The following is a 23,629-nucleotide window of genomic DNA, read 5'->3' on the forward strand; positions in this document are numbered from 1 at the left end:
TCTCTTCTCTTCTCTTCTCTTCTCTTCTCTTCTCTTCTCTTCTCTTCTCTTCTCTTCTCTCCATACACTCTTCCTCATAGCACCATTTTTTTCTCTTTTTCAGTGGGAGTAGAGGAAGTTGAGTGAATGATTTGTAGCCCACTAACCTACATACTGCAGAGCGATGTTATATGAGTCTACACATGCAGCATCACTACAGTGCTGCTCTTGCACTGTTGTACTACAATTTCATTTCAGTAGTTGGCCCTAAAAATAACCAATACACTTACACCAAATGTCATGCAGGGACAAAGGAATACAACTTTGTGAATAACAGGATTACGGTTAACCAGAGTGGCGAGTTTGGGGACCTCTGGGCTATGTCAAATAAACTCTATATGAATAATCTGTGATTCTGTCAACATTCACTCTGTGCTGTGAGGTTGTGGGAATCATGGTGCTTTAAATAATCCCCGGAAAGGAACAATATGGGTTCTTCCTTGGAGTTTACTTCGATCCCTCTCTAGTGTTTTTTACTGGCAACATGGGATCATGTTGACATCTGGTTATTTTATCAAGAGCTTTTGGGGAAGAATTATTTTTTCCACACTGATATGTGAAAAACGCAGCCATTGTTTACATTCAATATCACCAGATCTTAACCCAGGTGAACCCCAAAGTAATTTCTCTAACAGGACAAATAAAGTATCCATGTTATCTTTTAAAATCTATGCCTTAAGTCAGTGAAACATTAAGAACACATTGGTGCTTTTCTTCATTGATAGACAGCCTTTTCAAACTGAAAACTAAAGTTTGTTTTGCTTTATAAACCACTCAATACCCTCATTCATCAAAGTCAGCAATTTTACATTAACCTGGTGTTCGAAATCCTTCCAATTTACCCAAGTGATTAAAACGTACTCAACAAGGCAGCAATAGACCAGCAGCTCTTATGTCCCTGCAAATTAAAAACACTGATTTTCTCTGTCCCATTGGAAAAGACTAAGTCTAATGGCAAGATAAAGCAGCAAACACCATAAGAATATTATTCTTAAGAAATAGACCTCGGAAGGCAAGGATTTTATTGGGTGAGCCTTTTGTTAAATGACTAAAATGTATTTGCTGGCAGCCATGTTATCAGTGAGAGCCAGCATGTGTGTGTCAGGTTGCTTTCTGGCAATGGCAGTAAATACCAGGGGTGCACACAGTGCAGTCAGTACCTCATATAACCACGCTTCAGAAAACCTGAACTACCCCTTTAAGTAGCACACTTCTTTGCCACAATTAAAACACCAAATGAGGCAATGTATCTTCTATCTATCAGTGTTCTACTGTGTTGTTCACATAAATTATAAGTAAATCAATTACAAATGCACATATTTCCTGCTGCATCACAACACAAACCTTTGTAACTTCAGCTCCGTGTTCATTCTCTCTCTCTCTCTCTCTCTTACACACACACACATACACACAATTCTCATTCATTCCCTCTGCAGTCGTCTTTACTGGACCCTGTAAATGGAGGGATTAATACAATTGAATGGATAGTGTCTTTTCATTGTTGGCAGGAAGGCTCAGTAATTAGCTGCTTGGAGAGCCAAGGGGAGCCTCCGTTCAGCCTCCCAGTGTCTGTGCTCGTGCTTGTGCTGTATGCATGATCTGTGTGTATGTTTTTGAGATCGTCTATGTCTGCAAAGGAGAGGGTCATGATTTTAAACAGACAAAATATTTTTAAAGATTATCCTCCTTGTGTTCGGGATTTACACCTTTAGCACGCGCTGGTCCTGCACTTCAGGGTTTATGGTCTGCAGCTCAGACAAACCGACAAACAACAAGCTCTCTCTGAATGTCACTCAAACACATGCACAATGCAAAGTGCAATCACATGTATTGTCACTGATCATTCCTTTCATGCAGATGCACTTAACTGCACTCATAGGAAAAAACCTCTGCAGGCACGTGACACAGGAAAAGGGGACTTGTATGTAAATGTACAGCATTTACATTTTCTTTTCTGTATTTTGATATGCACACAAAAATATCTGCTGATGTTATTTTTTATCTAAAAGGTATGTGACAAAAAAAAGACAATTATTATCATAATTCACAACTTCACATTCTTGCAGTACAGTATAAGTTAATGTTTTGATTGTATCTCATGTGGTAATGCTCCATTTTTTGTATGACTTGAAAAAAATAAAGCAAATCAAATAGCTACCATAACATCTCTATAATCACAATTAGATATTTTGCCCAAATATACCGGAAGACAAAGGAAGAAGAGAGGAGAACAGCGTGTCAGGAGGCAGAGGGACAGGTAGGAGTGTGGAGGTGAGAGTAGGGACTACTTTAAATGTAGGGATTCAGGCTGGTAAAAGGAGAGAGCTGGCTGATGTGAATTGAGAAAAGGAAGGTAGATATGGTGTGTGTGCAAGACACCAGGTGGAAGGGAAGCAAGGCCAGGAACATAGGAAGCGCTTTCAAACTGTGAGGGCAGCTGTGAAGATGATGAAGAGTGGACAGGCCGTTGAGAACAAAATCTTGGAGAGCAAGAAAGCACCCAAGGAATTGATTAAAAATGTAGTGGTACCCATTCTTCAAGTACTAGGATGATGTGCAGAACTGTAATAATTACAGGAGTATAAAGGTGATCAGCTACACCATGAAGATGTGGAAACAAGTGAAAATCAGCGAGCAGCACCAGTATGGGTTTATGCCAAGAAACAGTACCACAGATGGGATTTTTGCTTTGAGATGCTGATGGAGAACTATAGATAAGACCAGAAGGAGTTACACTGTTTCTTTGTGGAACTAGAGAAAGCTGATAATCCAGTGCCAAGAGAGGAACTGTGGTATTGCATGAGGAAGACAGGAGTGGCAGAGAACTATGTGAGGGAGGACATGTAACACTGAGACAGTGGTGAGGTGTGCATTGGGAGTGACAGATGGGTTCAAGGGGAAGGTGGGAATACATCAGGGATCAGCTCTGAGCCCCTTCTTGTTTGCCATGATGATGGACAGGTTGACAGATGAGGTCACGCAAGAGTCTCTGTGGACTATGTTGTTTGCAGATGATATTGTAATCTGTAGTGAGAGTAGGGGACGGGTAGAATAGAGCCCGGAGACGTCGACGTGTCAATGACAGTGAGCCAGGTGGTACGGTGATGATGCAACGAGAAGCAGTAGCAAAAGTGGATGAGTTTAAATACCTGAGGTCAACCGGCCAAAGCAGTGGACAGTGCACAGGAGAGTAAAGACAGGCTGGAGTGGGTGATGTGTGACAGAAGGACAGCAGCAAATGTGAAAGGGAAGGTTTACAAGACAATATTGAGGCCTGCTATGATTTATGGCTTAGAGACAGCATCACTGTCTAAAAGATGCTGAAGATGCTGAGATTTTTGTTGGGAGGGACCAGGATGGACAGGACTAGAAATGAGCATATTCAAGGGACAGCTCAGGTTGAATGGTTGAAAGGCTTGTGTATGAAGTTTCATGTGTCTGGATACTTCTGCTGCCATGTGACACTTCAAGTTCACACTTTTAAAAAACACTGTATATATGCAGTACATTTCCAGTACTTTCATTTCATTATAATATGTGGCTTTCTGGCGTTCTTTCCGGTTTTATACTGTAATTTCTGATGTTGTTTTTTGGTTTCTCTCTGTATTAGGTGCTGTGTGTTGGACTTTTGAGCTGTCTCTTCTTCTCAGTCTTTGCCAGTTCATTTATTCTGTTCCCTATTTGCATTTCTCATTGCTACTTGCTCATTACAGTGTTTTTATTCATATTCATTTGCATTTAGGTCCAGAAACTCTTAACTCTTGAAATGAGATTATATTGATCATCAGGCCTCAAGTTCTTCTTTAATTCCATCTGATTTGGAAGGGAAAAGTGTGATGTTTAATGGATTGAACTGGCCACAGATGATCAAGACGGACAGGAGGAAGAGCCCACCTGTCTAGCATGGTATCTGAAACAGGATCAGTGAGGAAGATTAGGAAAGCTGCTGACTATGACACTATATATCAGACTAAGCCATTGATGAGGAAGACTAAAGCTTTTGGAAGGAACACAGTGGCCGGATCAACGGGACGATTATGTGCCCTATGATGCGTTCAGTCATCCGATTAATCTCACTCAAAGACCACACATCTCGTGTTGATAATCCATGTTGATAACCGCTGTCTTTCAGGTCATCACATTGATCCATGGAGCTTCGGTGTGTCTCAACTCTGTTTGGTTCCGTCTGACATAGACCAGCGATGAAACTGTAACCACGGAAACACAGCTTGATATGCACTGCAGAGGATTAATGAGTCACCGAAATTTTATTGTGAATCAATCAACCTTTCAGACCAAGAGTCTGTTACTACACACACAGCTTATACTGTGTGGATGTTAGGGTCAGAGTCTGACCTCATATTAGAGAGACACTGCATCGACACTTTCTCCACATTCATCCTCAAGGCTTCATATTCACTGATTTATAAACGTGTAAAGAAGTGATGATTAAATTAAGTATAGAATGAATGTACTGGGTCACATAGTGTAGTAGTGGTTAAAAGGTAACTTCTACTTCTACCAAAGTCATTTTCTGGTAAGATAATTTTACTCAAGTATCCCTTTAAGGTACAGTACTTTTTTCTCTGGGCTCTCCCGTCTCCTGTCACAGTCCAAAAACATGCAGAGGTTCATTTAACACTCTAAGTTGACTGTAGGTGAGCGTGTCAGAGTGACTGGTCCTGTGATGGACTGGTGACCTGTCCAGGGTGCACCCCGCCTTCAGCACTATGTCAGCTGGGATTGGCTCCAGCGACCCCGCAACCCTCATGTGGAGGTTAAAAAAAAACTGAGAGCAGTACATCAATTAAAAGTTTTTTTCCTTGACATTTTGCAACTCCATTGTTTTTTTGTGTCAAATATGAATAGGTTACATAATCCATCTCCTACCACTTTATCCTCCACATGACATAGGGCAAAAGGCAGAGTCACACAGTGGAGAGGTTGCCACTCCATCATACCTATGGTCAATTTAGAGTGTCTAATTTACCTAATCCCCCTATTGCCTATTTTTGGACTGTGGGAGGAAACTGGAGAAAACCCACGCACATGCAAACTCCATGCAGAAAGACATTTGTTTGCTTCTGTGCAGATAACGGTGAACGTCAGTTTATTTTCCACGGGAACAGGTGTCCTCTCAGAGACAGCTTTCTCGCAATCACAATGTCCTGAACTGTAAAGGACCCTTAAGTAAACCTCTATTATACTCCACTGTTTTACAGTATGTGTATCATGTTTGTGTGTTCTGGTGTGTTCAGCCCTGGCTTTTGTGTAAAGCACTTAACCCTGGGTCATATGTGCATCCCAGGGAGCCTTGTTTTCCCACAAATGGACCACAGCACACTTATCTCTGGACAGATTAGACTGTCAAGGTCTCGTCTGCTGCCCACTCCTCTCTTTCCATGTACAAACACCTCATCTGCTCCTCTCCTTCTCACTTTCAAGACGGAAGCCACTTCAACATTTACATTTTTTTCATACTTCTCCCAGTGTTTGCTCCCTTCTCTTTTCTATTTCCCTCTCCCATTGCTCCTGCCGTCTGCCTTATGTGGTCCTTTCCTCACACTGACGGACAGTTCAGAGGGCTATGAGGCCATGTGCGGGGCTAAAGGATTAGTTTCATCATTGATAAGGTACGGGTGAGGAGTGCTGCATGGCAAGCTTGAACCTGCATGCCCTTCCTGAGAGGATGTGTCAGTGACAGATTTATCCACATATTGTCAGAGTGACAGCGAGAGCAACACATTCAGAGAGAGGCCCTCTAAATGTGCGCTGCAGTCAAGGTCAGGTCAAAGTCACAGGTCGCCGAGCAGTGCGGACTCAGGGGGAAGAGGTGTGTCCTCAGGAAGACAGTGTGTACTGCACAGCATCAGAATACGGCCACTGTGCTTCCTCTTACAGTGGGAGTATGGGAACACTGTTGTTTTGTTGCTTCCTGTCACATGTGAACATGTCCACGTGCATGACATGAGCCGGGCTCCACCTGAGGACAGATATCACACAGAGTGAGGGGTTACATCGTAGTTTGTCCTGCTTAAACAGTTCAGATGATGCTTCTCTTGACGGCAGTTAAAGCTGTGAATACAACAGTGGTAAATGGCCCTTTGGTAGCTGAGGGTTAGCGTAGTTTACAAAGATAGTTCAGGTTTTTGTGTGGTTGTATAAGGTACTGAAATCCATACAGAAAATCAGCAATTTTACATCACGGCACATGCACCAGCTGCCGGTCTCATTTGCTTTGTGTCACTAAGGTAAATTCAAACAAAGGATTTCTTATTTGTTTTAGCTCAATGATGACATCAGCAGTAGATCAACAAAAACACTCCGCGGTGCCATGATGTGAAATTGCTGATTTTCTCTGGACTTTGGTGCGGAGAATGAGCGATCTACAGAGTGACACACAGTTTCCAGTCGGATCAGGCTGTCTAACGGCAAGAAAAAGCAGCAAACACAATTTGTTTTGTCACGGTACTGGAGACTTAAGCAGCATTTTATTAGCTGAACCTTCTGTTAACTGTCGCCGTTTGCCTGCATATCCTCGGCCGCAGCACCAGAGCCATGCAGAGCACAGTGTAAGACGTTCTCTGTGAGGATCAAAAATTGACCAGTGAGTGACTTTGTTCTCTACAAAAACCTGACCTATGGCTCTAATTCTTTGCAAAATATCCTTCACATTTAAACAAATGGCACTTCACATAACTGCAGTCACACACTATAAATAAGACGTAAACTGTAATCAGATTTTTGATTTTGTCAGACCTAAATGTGTCAAATGTTCATGTGCAGTCAGTGCTCACCCTGGCATTAGATCCATGTAATCCATCATCAGTATGTTGAAAGCCAGATTGAGGATCACACAATTAGTGTGACTGTTGTCATTTATTTCAACAAAAATGCATTTCTGCAAAAAACTTGATGATAAAACAAAAATAGTTTTTGAGCAAAATGTAATTTTAACACTAATAATCGACCAAGTGGAATGGTTTTTGCATTTTTGAGTGGTATGGTTAGCTTGCATGTGAGTGCAGGGTAGGTGTAGCATAAAAAGTCCCAGAATTCCACTTGATCGCGATTTCCCTGAATTGAAACTGCTCCATGATTTTAAATATCCATCTTCTCATCATTCAATCTGTCATGAAATTGGTATGTCGAGATTTTCTTTGCAGGACACGCTTCTCATGATTCCACTGCTGATGTGAGTGAGATACTCACGATGTATGCACCTTGTCATACGTTATATGCAAGTGACATTTCGAGTTTCAATCATTTTCAGCTTACTCCCACAGTCCAAAAACAGGCAGATTTGGTGAATTAGGCCAATTGGACACTGACCGTAACACTGACACTGACCATAAGTGTGAGCGTGAGAGTGGATGGTTGTTTGCCTCTGTGTGGCCCAGTGATGGACTGGTGACCTGTCCAGGGTGAACCCCGCCTTTCACCCTACGTCAGCGGGGATTGACACCAGCGCCCCCTACGACCCAATCGCAGAAGATGGACGGGATGGATGGATAATTTTTTTTGGAACAAACATTTCAAACATCACACTGGACTGACAAAGCTGCAAAACTGTTAACCTTTTGCACCAGCTCCTTTAATAGCTCCTGGTGTTTTCCTGACCTCTGAGCAAAGCAGGAAATAGTTTGGAAATATATTTAGAGAAATAAACAGGAGCGGTCAAAAGGTGGGCTGTATTTTCTCCCTGACAGAGATTGAGTAAGAGAAAGGGGAAACACTTCATTACTTCCTGAGAATGAGGCATGGTTGTGGGATAAATGTAGAAGCATTGTATTAGTGTTTACAGAGGAAACAGACTCAGCCACACACACCACCCATCCTGGACGTTGCAAACACCACATCCAAGGTGAGAACTACTCCTTGTGAGAGGATCAAAGACAGATTACAGCGTTCATGACACCATCAATTAAAGGGGAGCGAGAGACTAACTGCTACTTTTGATAGAATCCTGGCCCAGCGTAGACAAAGCTGCTTCCCCCGCCGAACCGTCTCCTCCACAAATAAAATTGGACATAACGTGGATGCCAAACAAAACTGCCACTATCCCTGATTAGTTTCCTCTTCCGTCTGCCTTTTACTATTGTTATTGACCCTCTGGAATTAAATCTTAAGCACTGGCCCCCGAGCTCTTGTCAGTTGTTTGACAGAGGTCTGAGTGTGTGTGGCCTGTCCTTTTCCATTCCGGAGGACCATGAGGGGGGAAGCCAGACATCAAGGCTTTAACTATTCACCCTTTCCAAGTCCTATTTCCAGCCGCTGCCCTGAGGCATGCTACTTCCAACATCCTGCGACTTGGGCCTGACTGACCACAGCACTGCTCTGTGACCCCGGGGCCAGCAACTCTACACACGGAGAATGGGAGGGACTGGGTGGCTGTGTTTTGTCTTGAAACTTCCCAGAATGACAGTAATAAAACCGTGTTTGTTTATGTTCTCACAAGTAGAAGGACAGGGAAGCTGGCGATCAGGGGGAAGGAGTTCAGCGAGAGGTTCGGGAGTCAACAAAAAGAAACTGTGGCTTTAGACGTATGCAAGCAAGGGGTATTGACATGTAATGACATTTACTTGACAGTGTGCGAGTGTGTGTGGGGCGACTGCATGTTGTGGAAGATGACAGCGTGTTGAGGTCACTATAACTTTAGTCTAAAGTGCAAATTAAGGGATATGTATTTAGTAAGTGTAAAAATAATCCATGCCAGCATGCCGATTAGATGTTCTTGTCCATATAGGTGAGCCAGATGTGATGTCATTTCATTCAGATGTGCACTTGACTCAGTCTATCTATCTGTCTGTCGTCTTTTTAGAAATATCCTTGTTTTCCTGCAGTACAACAAGAGAACGGTTCAGTGCTAAATGGTCTCGTATGCAGAGTTTTTGTCGTCTTTTCAGCTTTCAGAGCTACAAAACACATTACAACTGCAGGTCAAGGCTTCTCGCAGCCTTCCCTCTCTGCTCCTGTGATGTTTTATTCAGCAGCAACATTTCTTGGCGTGCTGTGCGCTACGGTGCGAGTTAGACGGACACAGACAGGCTGAGAATCAGGAGAGAGGGGAGAGCCAGATAAACGGGTTAAATCACGGAAAGGAGGGCAATAGGAGATGTGATTGTTGCGATGATGTTGCAGCAGCAGTGACATTTACAGAGAAACATCATCTGTCTTTACGTCAGGATGAGCAGAAAAGCGTCTCACCTGCTGATGACACTGATCCTGTGGAGACAACGTTATTCAATGTAATTCAGTTAAATTTTATCACAACATACAGTACATCACCTCAAGGCCCTGGACATAGACAACGTCATCGAGAGCAGAGACACTCACACAATGGGCAATCACTATAGGCATCAGTGGGGAGAAAAAAAAACTCCCCGTCCCTCTCTCTCCCTCTCTGATAGAACCAGACTCAAAGATGTGCGGCCATCTGCCTAGACAGGTTGGGGTGAAAGGAAATATGGGGGACAGGAAGGACAAGAGGGAGGTGTGGTTTAAACTGTTTATGTTTGCGTAATTTGCCAGTTGTTTCCTTTGTAACAATAAGTGAACAGAATTGTGAGGTAAATATATTTGAAGGTTCCATTTTTTGTCTAATTGATGTAACGCTTTTATTTAATGTCCGTCTTGTCTCACTGTATTCTGTCATATTTGTCTTGAGTGACATGTTTGAGTCTAAATTGTAAAAATGTTGCATAGGCTTCCCTTTGAAAATGCGACGGCACAAGAGAAAAGAACTTCATTCTGTAATGTGCGGCAGTAGAAGTGAAAAAGAAAGTGAGGTGGTGAATTATGACTGAAGGAAATGTACTTAGATTCCACAGGGGATAAGTTTTCTATCTATTATTGACCCAGTCCGAACAAGGACAGTTCTGCATGGGGTTTGAATCGTTTGAAAACACGATTAAGATTAAGGAAAGGATGCAGTGAATACACATTTTATTGGGCCACAGATTATCATCTCTTAATAATGTTTCAGTTTTTATTTCATTATCTTATAATCACTGAAAAACGTTGAATAAATACATATTTCCTATTGTCCTTTCCTTCTTTTTATCAACTAAAATTTTTTTGTGAAATGCCTGCTTTTAATTTACTAAAGAAATATGTGTCCAGAGAGGAACCTGGTGGACTGTAGCTGACATGTACGTTATCACATGGACTTTAGTCGATATTTCGTGTGCGTCCATGCATTTTGCATGTTCTCCCTGTGTGTGTGTGTGTGTGTGGATTTTCTCCAGGTTCTCCTGTTTGAGGATTAGGTAAATTGGACACCCTACATTGACCATAGGTGTGAGTGTGAGAGTGGATGGTTGTTTGTCTCTATGTGGTCCTGTGATGGACAGGAGACCTGTCCAAGGGGACCCTCTACCCTGTGTCAGCTGGGCCTCAGTGACCTGGACCTGGATAAAGCAGGAGACAATGAAATGAATGAATGAATGATCAAATTGAAAATATTTAAATATCATACATATCTAAATATATAAATCCGTAGTTGTTTCACTTGCGATGCAGAATAAAACTGTAACATATTTTTCTCTAATTCACTCCAAATTTCAGCATCTTATGCCTTTTACCTTATGTCGGCTGATTCTGACCAGACATGATCCCGCAATTAAAGCGACCGCAGCTTTGAAATAAATAAAGGACTCTTCGTGTGTGAGGATTCTTCCAGAAAACATCCAGCAGATGTTGTCCTGCTGTCAGACCGGTCAAGGTACAGTACAATCTGTGATGGGACCGATAATTAAATCAAATAAACATGTAGGAGCAAAACAGTGTGGAAACAAATTAATCTGCTGCTGTGGTACTGATATTTGAGCTGGTGTGTGTGTGTGTGTGTGTTTGATCCTTGTAAACGGCGTAGAACACAGGGACAGGATGAGAAGTTCCATCTCCTCTGAGAGCAGCGTTGTGCCTGTAAAACACACCAACACTCCACTCTTTTTTAATATAGTTTTTGGCTGCAGCCACAGTGAGGATTTGGATCGCCGACAGAGATGAAGGAGCTTTTTTCTTTTCTCTCTCTCTCTCTTTTTTCCATCATTTCCTTTGGGCACCAAAGGGTGAAGAGGGATTTTCTTGTATTTTGTTTTATATTTGCAATGTTAGCGACCCGATGGGAACGTTAAGGGCTGTTTTAATCATGTGAGTCACTATCTTCCACATGCAAACTCCGCAACTTCAGTCTCAGCCACAGACGCACGTTCTGCACCTGCTAAGAATTTCAAACATTTACTACTTAATCTCTGAGTCAATAAACGGCCTGACGTTTCGGAGAACTATTTCCGTTTCCCAGTAGTTCAGTCTTTCAGTCTCCAGTTTTTTTGCAGACACGTAGATCCTGTCCACATCATCAATATTGGTGGACGGTGATGAAAACATCAGGTACTGCGATGGAAATGGGTATTTGTTGTTGAGAAATACGATTGTGATTAAAGTTGGCGTAGGAAAAAATATTTGATTGCCGAGTTTCATCCACAAGGTTATTAAAGTCGCATCGAAATCAACATTTCAGTGTTTTAAACCACATTTTTGTTTCCCTACATGTTTGTACACAACTGAACGGTCATGCAGGAAGTACTGAACTAATCTTTTTTAATTAACTGATTACTAACTAATAAAATAACTGCTTTGCTTGTCAGTAGTTTGTGTCGCATTGGGGAGGTACTATGGTAAAATGGTGAAACGACATGTCTGATATCAAACCGCGTGGCGTCGAGCTCAGCCGCCATGAGTTGTGCTAGAACTCTTGATGTCCCGCCCCCACCCCGATCCAGAGTACTGAAGTTGACTTGCACGAGCAGAAGTGCCTCAGTCCTGACTCGAGTGAACACATCTTACTATCTAACGTCACGTTGCGCTTTCATAGTCTCCCATGATGCCGGCCATTTAGTGTTGAGCCCAGAGGAGCTGAACATGTGTCCGTTTGCCATCACGATGAAAGGTCATTGTTGAATTATTGATCAGCAATGACAAATAAATATCCCGTTTATCTACTGTACCTTTAATAACTGACAAAGGCAGTCAGGGAACAAGCCGATGTGTGGTGTTTTCTGCAGTCTCCTAATCTGTGTCGTCTTCACAGGTGTCGAGGAAGTTCCTCGGTTTTCATTTTGCCGTTACTGTTTCACTCTACATGACCCACCACCCTCTGTGTGTGTGTGTGTGTGTGTGTGTGAGCTTTTTGTATCTGAGTGGTTGTGTTGTGTCTGAGTCTCTTCCACAGTCTTAACGGCCTAATGGGGGTTCCTCTCGTTCTCTCACTCACACACACACTGTGCTGAAACAACCACTTTCTCGACTGTAACAGGTGAGGACGCAGGTTATTTTGAGAGTCATAATTATCTTTGAAGTGTCCATCACAAATAAAGCGAGTAGACACAACAGTGCATCTTTAGCTCTGTGTGTGTGTGTGTGTGTGTGTGTTCGCTCCTGTGGTCAGGCCACCACACTTGATCCCCTGCAGCCCCCCATCGCCTCTCTATCATTCCGTGCTCCCAGCCAAGTGTGAACATGTGGGTTAATGCGCTGAAGCTTCCAGCCTCTTTGTCAGGCAGAAGAGTCGCGAAACAGTCCTCAGTGGAAGAAATAACCTCCCTGCTGAGCTCAGGTTGTGCTGCTGCTGCTGCTGATGATGATGATGATGCTGCTGATGCTGAGAGGCTTCACTTCTTTGCTCCTTCACCTCTTTAGTGGTCCAGGACCTGGCAGTGGGCACGAGTAATGACCGCAGCTGCTGTGGCTGGTGGTACAGCGCACATGAGGTGCTGAGTCTTGATGCTGCGAGGACAAGTTCATCCGCTTTATCATGTTTTGTCATAAAACAACAGACCTGAAGGAGTCTGACAACACACCAATCAGTGTTGCCAATGCTTTTCTAAACTGTCCAGTATAGAATCAGACGATGGAACCAAGTACCAATTCAATGGTTAGCCATGCTCTTCTTGTACCAATTAAGCATCGTAGCGGTCCAGTATTTGGAAGTAAATGTCTTTCTTGGACAGTTTTGTCGTCATGATGTGCCATTTTGTTTTCTTGAGCCTTTTTATGATGCATTACTGTGTCTCACTTTAAGTTTGTGTTTTATGTCTCACATTTTTTTTGCTTTCTTCTGCAAATTTCTGACAGAGAGGAAACCAAAAGCGTGAAAGGTGAAAGAGAGGTTCAGTCCAATCAGGCAAACAAAAACCCCAACAGTCGTTTCTCTCCGGGGCAAAGAATACACATATTTCTCAACATGTTCAGTTGCTGTTTAAGACGTAGCAGGTGGTTTGGACACAGCACTTGTTTTTCTCTGGGTATTGACTGAACCTTGTGCTGGGAACGGCAGCTCAGACAGGAGGAGGCCTTGGGGGTGAGGAGGGAGGAGGCGGTGGGGGAGCTGAAGACAGTATGAAGCACCTGGCAGCTCACGCTCTGAGCTCTGCCTCAGGCTGCAACCACAACCAGGAGGTGTAATTGGGGGAAGAGGGGTAAGAAAGGGGGTGGAGTTTGGTGGGGGTATATACACCAAGACTAACAGGCTGTTTAACTAAAGTGATGTGTTGGAACCGAGCACACCTTTCACGGGCCCCTTAATGTTCTCCTCTGGGAGGCCCCAAGCTGCCACAGCAGGTGGAGAGTCCTTCCTGGAACAAGGGAGGCTCCTCAGGGTAGCAGATTAGGACTGTGTATGCACGTGTGTGTGTGTGTGTGTGTGTGAGAGATATCTCTGTTTTTCATTTCATTTACCAGGTTCTATCTTTCTCTCTCTGGTTTCTCAACAAAACAAGGACATTCCTGTTTTTGTTTTATCCATGAATGCTAATGAGTAGTGAGAAGTGAACGTAGACACACAAAAACAAACAGTTAAGCCTCATTTGAGTTTGAAAATGAATTTTGTTGTCATGAGTGTAACGCCGTGTGTTGGCAGAGCGTCTGAATCCTTGGCCGCGCTGTTATTTGTGAGGATGTTGGAGACCAAGGCTTCTTTCAAGGGTAGCGTCGACGTCACTGGTGACATGTTTTGTCCACTGAGTTGCTATGTCAAGGCCAACAGATGGCCCGCGATTTACTACAAATACAAAAGAGCTACATTTGTCCAAAAAAAGAGAGAAAGAAGAATCTTCTTCAAGGTTTTTTTCAGCAGCGTGGAACTCTCTCCACGGAGCCTCTGAAAAAAAACGCAGCTCAAACAAACATCAGGACGCGAACGAGGATCGCCGTGTTCTCGTTGTTCTGCTGGGAACTGATATCATCCTTTTAAATGTGTCCTTTATTTAAAGGTTCAGCGCGAACTACTGAAGTGAGCGTACTTTCATTTGAACATGGCGATCCACTTTAGAGATCGCTATGTTCCATTTAAGTTTGAAGGCATTTAGTGAGAGTAGCTCAGAATATACATTTTCTTTTGTGCGGACATTTATGTTTATGCTGCATTACTTTATTTTGTTTTTGGTGACATTTTCAGTACTCAAAACCAATTTGTGTCAAACAAATAGTGAAATAATAATAATAGTGAAACTTATTGTCTGCTCTTTGAGGAAAGACTAAAACGTTTATCTCCAGTGTTCTGTTAATAACAACAAGAATAATAGTTAGTATTATTCTTGTTATTATTACACAGGGGAACATTCTTCACACAGTCACACAGAGACAAACAACCATTCTCTCTCACACTCACACCTATGGTCAAGTTAGAGCGTCCAGTTAACCTCTGCGTGTGTTTGGACGCGGTTTAAAACCCATGTGCACAAGAGGAGATCGTGCAAACTCCACACAGAAAGGCCGTCCGTCAAACCTGGCAACCTTCTTGCTGAGAGATCTTCAGAGTTCATTGACAAAATAACAGAATAAACAGCAAACAACAAAAAAACAACAACTGGTAGATTCTTTTTTACAAATGTGACAAATGAGATGAGGTGTGTAGTTCTTAGGTCAAATTGCTGTAGCTGCTCTGACAACAAAACAGTTGAGCAGAAGGTGTTATTTAAAGGTCAGCTGTTATCTTAACTTAAATGAATTGACCCTTTTTCAGAGAGTGGCAGAAATCTGGGTTTGAGTGGAAATGACGTGATTCCCGTGTGAACACAAGCAACACTTGTGGCAGCCGTGCGCCACCTTCTCTGTTCTCAAGGACACACTCACACACACATTGACGTAGAAAGAACAATTCAATATTGTTTGTTATTAATAGTCTCTGTTTTAAAGGGTTACTGCCAATAACAGCTCTTTCTCTCATGGTTTAATTCTTCAGATATTCTACTAACATCTCTACTCACTGTGAGCAGCAACTCATTTGACAATGGCTTTGACTGTAAAGGACATTTATTTTCATATTTTATTTGATAAAATAAAAGTGATACAGTTATACAGCCCATGACCAAGTGGAAAGGGAACTTGGCTTGTAACCGGAGGGTTGCCAGTTCAAGTCCCCACCAGGTCAAAGGGCTGGGGTACCCAACCCCTATTGCTCCCTGCTAAATCTAGGAAGGTTCCTAGTAGAGGAAGGGTTAAATGCAGAGAGAGAACGGGATTCATTAAGTATATAAAAATAATCCAGTTATAGCCTGTGATACACAGTGTACAAGTGGACAGCAGAAAAGGGAAGATGGCTTCTAACATAAGGGTTGCGGATTCCTGCCAGGTCAAGGACTGATGTACTCCTGAGCAAGGTAGCCCATTCTCATTGCTCATTGTTAATTGGATGCTCTAAATTGACCCCAGTGTCCACCTTGTGTCTGTCTAGGTCTCAAGTCTGGATAAAAAATGTACTATCATGTACTACATAAATAACCACACATTAATTAAGTACTACTAAGTACTTTAACCCAAACTCGGGTTAAATTACATTGTATATTGCATAAAATTCTGTAAATCTGTATGTAAATCTACTGTATATGTAAATCTTTCTATCTATCATAATGAGGGAAGCTAAATTTACGACAGACAACTTTGCACAGACATGCACACACGCTATTTTAAATTGGTCCTGTGGGAAAACAACTGAGAAAGTAAAAAGAAGTTCCATTAATGAGCCAAACATGGAGGTTTTTGCTGTGGCGAACCCAAAAAAACAAATGAGTGAGAACCCGTTTCTGTTACAGGGATAACACAAGTGTAATGGAGATGACAAACTGCCCCAGTGATGAAGTCATGTGGTGCAGTTCAGATCACAGTTGTAGCATCACAGTGCGGCTCTCACGGCCAGAACATGAGCGAAAAGGCCTGAAAACTGAGCCGCAAACAGCTGTGATTAGACTGAGCCATGATGATGATCCTCCGCTGTGACACAACCTCATTTGGTCTCCTGGTGGCCTGCATACCTCAGGTTCCAGCAGGCAAAATACCCCCCAGGGATCCTAAAATACACAGCAGACCGGGCCCAGTCATTCAGTCACCGAGCAGGAGAGGGGGGCAGAAAGAGAGGAAGGGCCAGGAACGGAGCTGCAAGCCTGGACAAGCCAGCCACCTCCACAGGCCTCATATTTACAACACAGCAGGAATGTGAGACCTGTGAGAAACCTGTGCGTGTGTGCATGAAAAATACAATCTTACAGGAATGAAATGCTTTAGTTTTCAGGTGAAATTAAGGAGAAACAGATGCAAAGATGCCTCCGTCACATAATATGGTGCCTGTGTGCCCTTTTGTTTTTTGGAGGAAGTGCCTTTATTTAGCCACACTGCACTTTCACAGATCACTTCTAAATGAGTCGTGGGGGCGTCAACTTAGGATTCATGATTTCATCACGTCATCAGGGTCATTGTGGTCATTCAGTGCTCACACTGTAAAACCGTGAGTGACACACAGTGGCCACATGATGTCACTGCATCACTGGTTGTCGCTCTGAAAGCAGAATTGATGTTTTTAATGAGCTGTTTTCAGACATGACTAATACATGTTCCGTTTCCCTTTCGGTTCTTTAAAAACTTATTGACTTTAAGTTTTATTTGTGCAAATTTGATGAATTCTGTTATTGTAGTTTTATTTTTATAAAGTGTGTAGTGGAAAAAAATAACATTCACTCATTTCTTTTCTCTCTTCCACGTGTTAAAAATCCAACTATGTTTCTCTATGTTGTTGTAATTCTGTCGTGTATTTTCTCTTTGAAATTTTCTTCACATTTCTTGTTTTCTTTCCAGTTTTAGAGCTGCTTCACAGTCATTGCTCTTATACTCTCTGGTCCTCATTTTTGTTTTATATATCAAACGTTGTTTCCCCCTCACAAATAATTATGGCCAAGTAAAGCTCTTACTTAAACTTATATACTGTTTAAAGGACATGTTAGGTTCCATAGTCGTCTGTTTCTTGTAAAATACTAGGCTGTTTAAACACACTTTCAATTCTGCATTTAAACCTTTCAGTTCACTTTTAAGTCTTGTGTTTGTAATTGGTATTTGCATGCATTTGTTTTTAATGCTGCGTCACGTGTAACGTTTTTATTTTGTAAAGCACTTTGGTCACCTGTGGGTTGTTGCAAGGGACTATAGAAATATTTCTGTGTAATAATAAAACAGTATCAAAATGAGTGAATGTTATTCTTTTTCCATTACAGCTGTTATATGTCACACTTTGTGGCATTGCTCACTCACATATGTCTCCCAATTACACTCTTCACTCTTTAATACACAATAATTAAATAAAGACAAAAACTTGCAGGTAATGTTTGAGGCTTTGGGTCTAACTTTTCCCCAGAGGTTGATGTTCACTAATGAACAATGTATTGGGACATTATCTGGGTGAGACGTGTGAATCCCTGGAGGATCCAGGCTTGATCACACAGGAAGCAGAACACTGCATCACTGACTGACTGCACAGTTTCTCTTGCTTTGTCGTCACATTAACTCACTCACGGACGTAAACCTGAGATTATAATAAGGAAACATTTCTGCAGCGACTTCTGCTGACATTGGCGTTCGGTCTTCAAAGTTCAGTGCCTGTTTGAGAGCAGCTCCGCAGCACCATCACTTTTTATTCATGCCACACACACACACACACACACACACAAAATTAACTATTTTATTTAATGTTCTCTGGAATCACATTTTGTTGTGATCCTGTACTCACACACAAATACACACACACAAGCACAACCCTGTGAAACTAACACTCACAGGAATAAATGGGGAATTCTTCGACATCAGCATTCATCATCACCAGCTAATTACCTAATATACATTTATGGAATCAGCCACTTCACCACTGACAGAGACTTTTAACAATGAACAGGACTGAGGACAAAGTGAACATGTGGAGTGGTGAAAGACATCAAACAGCATGAAGACCTGAAACGCTCAACAATGATGTTCACCGACTTATTCCGGCAGATAAAACTCCTACCACGACTTTAACACATCGCTTTGTGATGTGTAATACTCCACATATTACGTATATGGATACTAATCAGAGGGTTTAAAGCAAAAAATCTAACTAAATAGTTTCTAGGACAGAATCAGTTTTTTTTTTAAATTACAAAAAATATTAAAATTGTGGATTTCCAGGGCAAAATGTACTGGGCAGTGGCCGAATCATGACCTCTGAAATACAGTATGATCTACATGGTGGAAAGCATGACTCAGACTTAAATGTACTGAACGGCTAATAAGCGAACTGGTGAAAATAATTAAGGCTCAGTTTGTTTTGTCTGCTGTTTGGATTTAAGACTATGCTGCTGTTCCATGAAGCTCTTTACGTCCACATTACAAAAAAACATGAATACTGATGATGACCAAAACAAATCCTGCGTTTTGAGCTTTCGTTCATCAGAGGAAGACAAAGAGGAAGGATGTCAGTTTCAAAAAGTGCAAATTCTTCAGTCCTTCAGATGAAGTTGTTTCAGTTCTGATTCTGAACCCTACTACTGATCTGCATCTCACACACACACACACACACACACACAGACAGACGTGCTGAGGAGACTGATTTCACCGATACCCACGTAGCTACTGCTCTTGTAAACACAAGGACGACGCAGGACTAAGAGTTCAGCGCTGTGCACAGTCATCATCTGAGTCTGGGGAAGATTCTGATGAAGAGGATCATGCTGATGAAGACGAAGGAGACCAGAATGAGCATCAGCCACAGGAACCAGTTCACAGACTTCTTGGTGTGCTGCTCCAATCGCTCCGACTCCGTCTTCAGCTTCTCAAAGTTGAGGTCTGCCTGGCGCATGGAGTGGCTCAGAGTCTGGGAAATATCAAGATAAATATTCAGCTGTCAGAACTGTGACCTGGTTTAGTGAAAGGACAACAACTCATGCATTAGTTCTTCTGCAAGAGATGGATTTACAGGATTTCTTATTTTTTTGTACTGCCGACCACACCAGGGTGTGACCCCACCTTTTGCCCTATGTCAGCTGAGATTGGCACAGCACCCCCATGCAACCCTCACATGGAGGATAAAGAGGTAGAAGATGGATGGATGGATACCAGAAAGCAGAGAAATATAGCTTTGAGCCCATATACTTGTCATTACGGTAGCCCCTCAGGACTTCCACGGAATGACTGTCCAATCACAGATGAGATTGAGCAGCGCGTCACACGTTCGTGACGGCATCTTCTCAGTACCGTATTCCTAAATGGTTGAATAACTGCCAGATATTGAAAGTGAAAGTTATCTTGGGAAAAGAGGCAGAAGCACTCACTCATTTAACCTTGGTTTGACAATACTACAGCCATAAAATCAAAATAAATCCAGACGGCCTGATTATCATGATGGTCATAAAAGGGTTAATCCCTGAGCTTAAAACAGCTAACTACAGAAAACTTTAAATATCTGAAAAATAACCATGTTGATACATAGTACCTCAGATTGATGGGAGCGTTTGGTTGTTGCTCAGTCAGGAGGAGAAGCACACCGTGTATTATGATTTTGTTGTATTATTATATTATTATTATATTATATTATATATATATATATATATATATATATATATATATATATATATATATATATATATATATGGACTGAATAAAAACATTGTTTTGCTTTTATTAAATGGAATTGCTCAAATGTACGGAACGTTAAGGAATACATTTGGATAACTGGAGAGTCATTTTTTTACCAAGCATCAGAACTTGCCAGCAGCAAACCCGTGTGGGCTTTCTATGATTGGCGAAAAAGAAAAAAAAAACTACAACAATACTTCAGCATTTCTTGGCCAGTTAATGGTGAGACCTGGTTGTCCTGTTTGATGATGTTCTGTGCAGCCATGGTGTTGTTCTTCAGGTTTCGGGCCAGGTTGAGCATGTCCTCGGCCAGTTTCTCCTGCAGGTTGTGGTGATGTTGCAGGACGGCGTCCAGCTCGGTGGCAGACTGACGCTCATCTAGAGGAAGACCTCTGCTTGCAGAAAAAAAAGAGGGTATTTTCATATTTTTATTTTACTGCAGGCAAGTAAATGTTTAGAAAAGTGTTAGACGGGAAAGAGAGAGGTGTGCACATCACTGTGTGGGGTGAATGTGTGGCGCTGAAGCTTAAATAGCGCACAAATATAAGACAAAGACAAGTATAAAAAAATTATATGATGAGGTAAAAAAAGATTGTTTATATTTATTTATTTGACTTCCATTTTACTTTTTGTCTTTTTTTTAGGTCTACATATTTTTCACATAGGTTTCATTATTCAAGTGTATTCATGTAGCTAAGGGTCTTACAGTGAAAACAATGTAATAACCAAAAGCATGTTTCACTCTGACGTGAATCTCTCAATATACAGGGACATGATATCCATCATTAGAGGTGATAGATAAGAAATCATATTTCAAGCTTTACCTTCTGTTTCTTAAATCGGTCTCTGATGTGCCTGTGGAAAACAAAGAGTAAGAGATGTAACTGATGTTCAGGAACAGGATATACTTAATCAGATTATAAGATCATTTTTACTTGTAAAACAACTCTTACCTTTGCCAGGCAAAACCTGTAATGACACCAAAGAACAACGTTTATAAAGTTTATCAAGAAATTTCAAAAACACTGGCACAGCATTTGAGTCCAAGTATGAAGTAAGTATGTATACATTTACAGTGGCTTAAAGGTTATAAAAGCGTAAAAGCTGCTACTACCGTGCCGAGCAGCTCGTCCCTCATCTCTCCGGTGCACCGCGCCTTCGTCTGTATGTGAACAGTTTTAGTGGCCGGCATCCTCTCGTTGGCTATCGTGGGTGTTCGTCCTGGGGCAAGGAACTGGTTGGCTAAAGCTTTTTCTGTGGCTGAAGACTGTGAATGAGAGTAGGAAAGACAGGTTTTATATTTAAGTATTCAAGAGTAATGAATAATGAAGGAATAATGAGCTCAAATGACAATCATTCAATTATCATGGCACTACTATAGATACACAAAGTAACAGTAACAGTCACACATCCAATACATAATTGTGAAAAAGGCAAATAATCTTGATGATCTGTTCTTTATTATTATTATTATTATTTTTTTTTTTATTATTTTATTTAGAGCTACTAACCAGTTTCTCTGCCACTAGGAGTCCTTTCAGGAAATCTACTTTTCTTGTGTAATCAGTCATGACCTCAGGTGTGGGTTTGCTGGATGAAGAAACAACATGTTACTTTCTTTCATTAGGTCCTGAAAGGCATGTTTTAAATCACACGTCATATCGTAAAAGTCACTTCGATCAGAAAGCTTCAGGAGTCAGAGCAGAACAAATGAACAAATTATGAAAGAAAACAAGACCATCTCTTGAGTCACACTGATAAACTAATGCTAACACAAAAACACCTACCTACACAAATAAAAAAAAAAAACCCAGAGGTGTCGGGATGATTTTCTAGTGTTTGGGAATCATATTACGAGTGTACAAAGTCAGCCAGAGGTGTTCATTCACAAACCCCATGTTACACAAACTAGGTGTTTACAGTTTAGTTACAGACTAAATAACAACCTATAAAGCACATGTATGTGATCTGATTATCCTGACACGATAGTGTTGTTGTTTTTATTGATTTGTTTTTTTTTAATAAAGTTTCTACAAACTGAAGATATTTAACGTTAAGCTACTTTCTATTGCTCACCACGGCAACAAGTGATGAATAAGGAAGCAGAGGACCGAATGTGGAGCTCTGACTCCTCTGTATGTTTAAGTCATTTGGATATTTAAAGGTTCAATTCATAGTTTCTTATATTTTAATTAGAATTTGGTGATTATTGAGAGGAGAGGATGTGATATGACAGGAGTCATGGAAAAGAGGTCAATTATTTTTGGAAGGATGTTCATTTTAACTGTTGAAATTCAGCCAATTTAAGATAACATTAATTTCTCTTAGTTTATTGTGACTAATTTAAATGTGAGATAAATGGTAGATGCATGAATCATTAGGCAGAAGTGTGTTCACACAGAAACAGATATAGAGCAACTGTAAATGACTAAGGGACGAGGAAAATATGACACAATATTGTGTCTATATTTGTCCATTTTGATGCCATTTTATAGATTTTACTGTTGGGCTGAGGTTCATCCACTAGCCATTGGTTATAAGAGAAGCTCATAATACCCATTACTTAAGGCCTCGTTATTTTCATGGTAATGATATACAGTACTTCAAAAACATAAGAAACCTGATAAATAACAGCATCAGAAGCTTTGTGGTTCACAAGAGTAGAAAAATGCTGCAGGTGAACCATGAAGTCACAGTATGACAACGATAATATATGAGAACAGACAGTATGTGATTACATATGAGGACATAAGAGATGTTACCTCAGGCTTTTCTTCAGAGCCACCAGCATCTCCTCCAGGGCGGACACATACTAGACAAAAACACACACACACACGTTTCAAAATGAAGAACAGTATTAACGAGACTTCAAATACAATCAGACTAAACAACATTTTAAACTGTTTGGTTTTCTTTGCAGCTATAAACATCACTGTTTTAAGTAGAAAAAAGCTCCGTATGACACAAAACAATTAGCCCTTGTGATTTATAAATACGTTACTGTTTTTTTTGTGTTTAGGTGACGGTGTGTGTGTATGTGTGTGTTAATGACGGAGCAGTATTTTAATGTCGCTGTGCTAAAGAGCAGCAAAATGTCACTCTCACACAAACCTAACGGTGCAGTAACAACACAAGCTTGACTCCAGCTGTATAAAGTAACAATGCAGAGTGTGTTTACTTTTTTAATTTTACAGATAGACACGGTTGTGTCTCTGCTCTCGTCGTTTCCTTCGACTGTCAGTGACGACGTGGCTCATAAACAACAGTCGCGACAAACGGGGACACGTTTAAACGTCACAACTTCCACTGACATTCTCTCCACTGTGTAAGAAAGGGAACGTACCTTCTCTAACCTCCACTCCGTCTCGCCTCGTTTCTCCGCGGCGATAGACTCACAGCGAGACAATAATCGGACGAAATTTATCTCCAGTCTGGAAGCCATGTTTGCAGCAAACTCATCGTCGCAGAAAAATGACGTAAGAGCAGGGCGACCAACCTTTGAGAAAATCTTAGCAGCCTTGTCAACACTCGCACACACACATTAACTTGAAAAATTAAAACGATTGTTCATTTTATAATCCTTACTTTGATAGGGTAATCTTGCCTTTAGAAGGTCTTTTTTATTTATTAGTAAGCCTTTGAAGTTAGTCCAATT

The 23,629-nt window shown here is 41.4% G+C and overlaps 1 protein-coding gene across 2 annotated transcripts; it reads right to left on the minus strand.

Annotated features, from left to right (window-relative positions):
• Window positions 1–18,032: 18,032 nt before the first annotated feature.
• Window positions 18,033–23,440, minus strand: use1 (unconventional SNARE in the ER 1 homolog (S. cerevisiae)). 2 transcript variants are annotated; one of them, XM_058637455.1, is made up of 8 exons: window positions 23,318–23,440; window positions 22,737–22,786; window positions 21,486–21,564; window positions 21,089–21,241; window positions 20,928–20,943; window positions 20,799–20,829; window positions 20,204–20,366; window positions 18,033–19,213 (listed from the first exon to the last, which is right to left on the minus strand). In XM_058637455.1, exons 1-8 carry the CDS (start codon window positions 23,414–23,416, stop codon window positions 19,031–19,033), a joined length of 774 nt encoding a protein of 257 aa, XP_058493438.1. In that variant the 5' UTR covers window positions 23,417–23,440; the 3' UTR covers window positions 18,033–19,030. The 2 variants fall into 2 exon arrangements, with proteins under 2 accessions (XP_058493438.1, XP_058493437.1); XM_058637454.1 differs by having other exon boundaries at window positions 20,204–20,369.
• Between the last annotated feature and the right edge of the window lie 189 nt (window positions 23,441–23,629).

Source organism: Solea solea, chromosome 9 (assembly GCF_958295425.1).
Source record: "Solea solea chromosome 9, fSolSol10.1, whole genome shotgun sequence".
NCBI classification, from domain to species: Eukaryota; Metazoa; Chordata; class Actinopteri; order Pleuronectiformes; family Soleidae; genus Solea; species Solea solea.